We start from the raw sequence: 7,126 nt of genomic DNA on the forward strand, positions 1-7,126 counted from the left end.
AGGATAACTGACACGCCAGAGAAAGATAATAAGCCTAGATTTAATCAACTGGTAAAACGTTTTGTTTCCAGTAGCCAGCCTATACGTTACTTGGATAAAAGTGTCAACCCAACCCATAAGTTAGATTGTGGAGGACCTGACAGGTCTTTCATTTGTTGTTGTTTTCAAGGATGATGGGACAAAATGGCGAGAGGTGACGTACAGTAGGCTATGCATGTAAGAGTAAGTCGAGGTAAGAGGGTGAATTCACCTTAAACGGGATGTGCAATGGTGTTTCATGCATTCTGACTTTTTTACAATGTTAAACTTGCGGTCTTCTGACGCTTAACATGGTCAACTTGTCAAAAAAACATGTTGGACGTATGAGCATACTGTATTTTTGTGCTGGATACACTCCCCCAGCATTCGTATAGGTTTCAGAAAGTTTTTTTCAAACATGAAAATCCGTTTCATAACGACTTTTCTTAGTCCCTTATTGGACAATTCTCCCAGAAAAGCACGGCCACGCGTCAACCTGTCAGAACCAGATGAAAGAGCACGACCACGCGTCGTGTTAGTGTTCTGAAGATGAACGGATGTTTTATGGATGTGAACCACTTCAGGGTGAGTAATTCATGACAGAAATTTCATTCTTTGGTGAACTTTAAGTGACATCTGCTGAACATATGCAGGTGGTTGAGAAATATACCGTACACGTGTCCTATGATGTGACAGCAAAAATGTAGAAGAAAAACTGTTAATAATAATATATTATTTGATATTATTGTTATTTACTGTATATTTCTAGTGTAAAATAGACTAAGAGAGATTTATCTTCTTAGGTTTTGTTTGATGATTCAATAATTAATGCACACAATGTGAATAACATAGCTGAGTCTCAGAGTTTAGTTTTGGTCCAGCTCTGGCTCTCGACTCCAAGTAACAAACAATCAAAGGCTACTTTCTTGGCCATGCACAGCCTGAATTTGTTTACTTAAAGAAACGGTATGTCTTCTTTTTCATCAGTACACGAGATTGGAGACTCACGCACAGACACCGATCACAGAAGTGGCGAGAGCAAGAAGGGTAATGAATTACTGGATGCTCTCTGGTCGGCTCCTGCCTTCCCGGCAACCTCCATTGAGCCACATCGGCTCCATTCCTCCATCAGTCCTGTTGTCCGCTGTGACCGCATTCCCCTTCCCTCTCTCTTGACATCACAGCACAGGGCAAACAGAAATTTACACTTTCTGTGTCATTAACACCCAACGGGATCACACACATTTTCTCGCTCAAACAGAAGTGAGCAAACGTAGCAGAATAAATTATTCGTAAAGCTTCACTGGGACTTTCTTTATTAAAGTATATGAATTTTGTCATCATTTATTCACGCTCATGTCAATACCAACCTGTATGACGTTCTTTCCTCTGCGGAACACAAAAGAAGATGTTGTAAAGAACGTTGATAACGATATTGAACCCCATTGTGTGAACAATTTCTCAAAATGCATTCAGTTTCTATTTTACCTTCAGGTCCTAATTTATGCTCATATGCATGAAGCCTATTTGCATTGGCACACACATCAAACGTCGCCCAGATTCGGGATGGCCCTTTTGACCCGTCCGAGGAGCGGACGGAGTCGTCGGGTGCGCCGCTGTGTAAGCAGTGATAAGGCCCTTCTTAATGTGTTTGCACAGGGGCCGGAGAAAAAAGGGCCTCTGACGCAGAAGGGTCCAGCGCCTGCTGCCGTCTTCACAATGTAGGACCCCGACACCAAACACAGCCCCAAATGTCACGCAACGCACAGATGTGGCAAAGACAAATGCCTAACCTGATTGGACGATGTCCATGTGGGTGTCCTCCGTACGCTCGGGTCGAGGCAGGTTTAAAAGGCCCGGGTGATCCGGCGTGATGGGAGAGGAAAGGTGACGACACGTAAAGTACAACACTTGACAAGCCTTCTCATCCAAGAGGCGCATCGCTGTAGATATTGTGACAGTTGTACGCATTTGCCCGGAGACCAAAAAAAGAGACAATTACTTCGTTTAAGAAGCTTTCTTTAAACACGACTAGACAAAGAATAGAGTCAGACCGTAAAACCTTTGAGATGAATAAGGTATTGACCGCTGTTGCTCTGTTAACTCTCGCTCCGGGTTTCTTCGCTGCTCCATTGGTGCCTGGTCAACCAGATGCTTCTGAAGACCCAACTGATGGAGGTAAGGCCGGAAACACCTATGAGCTCATGACACAGCATATTATGTACTAGAATTCTATAGACACCCAATTATTTAGACAGTTTGTAATGAAACTAGACTTGACATTGTAGAAAAAGCACAGATGAGATCTCATGTTAGTTATTTCTTCCTAGACATCAATGAGATTTAATGAAGAGCAAATGACATGCTTAATTCTCATCTGTGTCTCAGATATTCCTCATCAGAAAGAGTCAGAAATCTGACAAATGTGTCTGTCATGAGAGTTTGAGAAGTGAGTCTCAAACTGAGCTCAGATTTCTCTCGTCTGCAATCAAAAGTCAATATTAGTGAAGATCTCATTATCAACTCAAACATTTCTCATCACATTTACTCAAATCCAGATGATTTCACCTCTACAATCCACATTCATTTACACCTCCACACTCTTCATGCGTTTCAACTATTGACTCATTGGTTCCTGAGAACTCAACAGCAAATTATGTTTTATGAGTTATGAAAGATCAGTATCATTTTCTTCTGGGTAGTTTGCTCCATGAGTGCCTTTAGATAAAACTTTTTTGTGCTAAATTTTGTCTTTAAGGCTGCTCTGAAACGGAAATCAAATGATAGTAATTCTGCCAAAGACAATTGTGTTGGGTGTTTGCTTCTAACTTGACCTTGATTAGAAATGAGATACTAAGACTATTAAGACTCCAACAGCAGACACAAGTTTTAATAAAGTTTCAAAAGTTATCAGCCTTGTATCTCACACAAATGTGTCAAATTTAAAGGAGATAAATGAAACGGCTTGGTTCCCAAAGTGATGTTACAGTATTTTTTAATGAAGAACTTAAATAACATTTAAAGAGTTTATGTGTTTCCCACAGACGGTCCAATGAATATCATTTCTCACACTTGCACTGCACCTGTGTTGTCTGGACCGAGAGAGTTTTATTGACATTTCTACAAGTGGATTAAACACATTTACACACTTGCTGTTGTTCCTGATCACATGTCTTTGTTCAAGCGAGTTTAGGCAATTATTGGCTTAAAGAATAAATACAAATACAAACACAGACAGTGTGTAAAAAACACTTCAACTCTCCAATACAAACATGTATTATCAAATATATATTTGAAATTTTGAACTATATATACAGTATATAGTTGATTCACATGCACCCTTATCAAGTCTTTTAATTTTTTAGAATAGAAACATGGCATATTTGTGAACATAATTATACTGTTATTATACTGTTATACTGTAAGATATTAATCTTGAAAGAATTTGACGAGAAATGTTTGAGTTCATACTGAAATAATAATATACTTTATGTATGAATGAATGAGAGTTCTTCAGGAGAAATGAGATATCTCACTTGTGATTTCTCTTTACTTTGGGTTGCTGGTCTCTCAGTTGTCAAGTCAACAGAGTTAAAGATGTCCGAGGACCAAAATAATCAAACCATCGGCGCCAGGCGCTCGTGATCTTCTCTTGAACCCTGTGTGTAAACCTTAAAATCTTCAAACACGCTCAGCTTCTGGACTCTTCCTCCGGCTAAAATCACCTCAGTGATTAGAAGAACCATCATTTTCACATGTGGATTCAATATTTATGATTAGTTCAAAATTTGAAATTTGACATCATTTCCTGAAACTTAAGGTGAAATAGTTTTACAAGACAGATCAAGAAAAATTACAGGTTGAGATTTCATTGACCGCAGTTATTTCTCAGAATCAATGAGTTGAAATGGAGAGCAGATGGAAACATTTGCTTTAGTCTCTTTAGATGTTTCTCCTGAGAAAAGAGTCATAAATGTGTGTGTCATGAGAGTTTGAGAAGAGATGTCAACAGTGTGTCAAACTGAGCTCAGATTTGTCTCGTCTGCAATCAAAAGTCAATATTACTGAAGATCTCAATATCAACTCAAACATTTCTCATCACATTTACTCAAATCCAGATGATTTCACCTCGACAATCTACTGTATATTTATTTTTCGATCTCATTTTATCGGAGATCGTAGTCTTTTATTTTGACAATATCTTCTTCAAAGAGTTTTTAGTGGTACGGTGGTGCGTTCCATGTTTACAAATGTCTGTTTTTGCATTTCCAAAAAGCCCCTCGCTGTCATCCACCGGTGACGTCACTGAGACTCATCGCGGTAGTCGTGACAACTCTCTGACATCCCCAAAACTTCTCTTAACGACCGCGAGCAGGTCCCACACAAGTGATTTGTCACTGTCCGCCTCTTAAATCAGAATGATGATGAAGAAAAGGGTTAGAAAGTTTCACGGACAAAGAACATTTTTCATCTGTTATGTCGTGTATGTTTGACTAAGCCGAGAGAAGGCCTGTAAAGGGATATTTGATGTTGCATTGCCATCCGCGTTCACTTGTTTCTATGGGCCTGGGAACAATTCTGTGTCAACAGAACGACGGCTTTGGTTCTGTACACCACTAAATGAGACAAACCTTTCAAACAAGAGAGGAAACGCACCATTCTGGGACTATAAAGGGGAATTTTAGAGACATGCAAACAGCCAATAATTTCCTTTTGAACGGATGTTCATTACCTCATATTCCAATGTTCCCTTCTGTCCACAGACAATAAGAAACCTCCAGATCCCTGGAAAACCGTCACGGACGAAGAAGAAATGACAGCACGATCGACACAGATTCTTGATAAGCTTCTGAAGACCGGATCCATGATGACATTTCCGGATGGAGATGGAAAGAGAGATTTCCACTTAGAAATAATGAAAGCGACAAGCAGCCCACATGTCAGAGACACAGGTGTCAATAACCCATTAAAGACATTTCCAAGCCGACAACAGGAGAATCCTGCAGCATCCACCGCTGGTGATGGATCTGAAGATTCTCCGCCACAGACAGAAGACGACAGTTTGTTCAGGTCGTCTGCGGTGATGAATTCAAATGAGCGAGACGAGGATTCAACAGCAGCCAAGGGAGGTCGTGGTACCCAAGGGGAGCTTGTGAAGATGTTGAGTGCGCTTGAAGAGTTAATGAACAGCACGCTGAGCCATCGGATAACCATCATGCCAAGAGGTGCGTACGTAAAAGAAATACAACGGAAATAATGTCATTTATTCACCCTCATGTGGTTTAATACCCGTCTCTGACTTTTTCTTCGACGGAACACAAAAGAAGATATTTTGAGAAATGTCTCAGTGGTTTTGTGTTCAAACAGTGGACGTCAATGGGGTTCGATGTTGAATTGTTACCAACATTCTTCGAAATATCTTCTTTTGTGTTTTGCAGAAGAAAGAAAGTCATACAGGTTTGGAATGGCATGAGTGAATAAATGATGACAATTTACTTAACATTTACAGTTATGCATTTGGCAGACACTTTTATCCAAAGCGACTTACATTGCATTATACTATACATTTGTTTTCTAAGTATGTGCAATCCCTGGGTTCGAACCCATGACCTTGGCGTTGCTATTGCCATGCTCTAACCACTCAAAACTTTACATACTTGAATGTTTCTTAATTCTAACGCCTCTTTTTGTCTTGCTCTTTCGTCACAGGCAACGGCAATGGTCGCAATCCTGGGAAGAAGAATAAACTGGTGTGTTTCAGTCGTGCAACTTTTATATTGTGTTATTCAAGTTTCTTTATTTAATAATCATCACTTTTTGCAGGTAATGACCGAAGGAAATCTCAAAGCGACCACAGCGACCACCATAGTCAGCGGTGCGACTTCAGCGAAAGCCAGCACGGACCACACGGATCCCAAACTTAATGGGAAAGGCTTTAAAAAAAACCTTTCATCAGCTTCAAAGAAACCCAACAAGAGAGGTACAGTATGATCCATTGGTCAGCTTGAATAAAAACAGTACAGTTTAATGTAATAATAATATCATCGCCATCCTTCTCAAACCTTTTTCAGGAAAGGGAAAAGAACCCACTGTACTTTTTAATGACTAAATACTGTGTTGTCCAAGTCGACTCACACTTTTTAATACTTTTGATTGGTTAGATATTTGCAAAAGCCAGTGACAAACAAAGGGTGACTAATGATAATGATTTAAATAAAAATCACGAAATATGCAGATACAAGGTTTCAGAAGGACAGCAGTGATATAAAATGTCATCGTAATAAATCAAATCAAATTCACCATCCAAAAATGACCCATGGTTTCATTATTGTAAAAATGTCAAAACCAAGGCTCATTTTTGAAGGGATATTACAGTAGCACATTTTTTAAGATTGACATCTGCTTTTTTGCTCTCAAAAACAGTGTGTTTCTGGAAATATTGCTCTCAGAACTGAATGGATGACCACAGCTACTTCGCTACGGCTTTGTTTAGATGAGAAACCCACCCGCCGCCATCCTCTGAACCTCCTAGCGACCAAGCCTGTTCTCAAACATAGATGCTTAAACTCTACTCAATGGACCCGTCCATAACACCACTGACGCTTTCTGACGTGTGTACCTTGACTTTGTGCACGAAATCCTGTTAACCTTCCATCGGCTCCAATAAAAACCCCCAAGCATGCAAAAAATAAAGAACTTTTATTTTTCTACAGCCAGCTCTCTCGGTGATCATTGCAAAATGGTGAACTAGAAAGCACACGTTCAAAAAGATCTTAATGAATGTTCTTGTACGCTAAACGTTTGCACAAGGTCTCAATACCCCGTGGTTGGGTGTCACTATGGGGATGACGTATGTTACGTTGACTAGGGGGTCAAGATGTCCATATCATGTCATCTAAACTTACAGAACTGTTAATGCTGTTGCTTTGGCGACCGCTCAATGAGGGTCTTCAGAACACAAGAGAGTCGGTCAAGTTCAAGATGAAATGTCAAGAAATCCCAGATTTAATGATTTCATTTAACTTGTGCTTGTTTTGTCTTTGGTTAAGTCACAAATGCGACTCACAATATCAAGATCAAATCCTTCACACAAGCCTCCGTCATAGCG

General features: G+C 39.9%; 1 protein-coding gene across 1 annotated transcript; it reads left to right on the forward strand.

Annotated features, from left to right (window-relative positions):
- Window positions 1-1,915: 1,915 nt before the first annotated feature.
- Window positions 1,916-6,696, forward strand: urp2 (urotensin II-related peptide). The gene is made up of 5 exons (XM_057332695.1): window positions 1,916-2,196; window positions 4,782-5,243; window positions 5,728-5,768; window positions 5,842-5,998; window positions 6,442-6,696. The coding sequence occupies exons 1-5, from the start codon at window positions 2,088-2,090 to the stop codon at window positions 6,471-6,473; spliced, it is 801 nt and encodes a 266-aa protein (XP_057188678.1). The 5' UTR covers window positions 1,916-2,087; the 3' UTR covers window positions 6,474-6,696.
- The last annotated feature ends 430 nt before the right edge of the window (window positions 6,697-7,126 follow it).

The sequence above is a fragment of the Triplophysa rosa genome, linkage group LG4 (genome assembly GCF_024868665.1).
Source record: "Triplophysa rosa linkage group LG4, Trosa_1v2, whole genome shotgun sequence".
NCBI lineage: Eukaryota > Metazoa > Chordata > Actinopteri > Cypriniformes > Nemacheilidae > Triplophysa > Triplophysa rosa.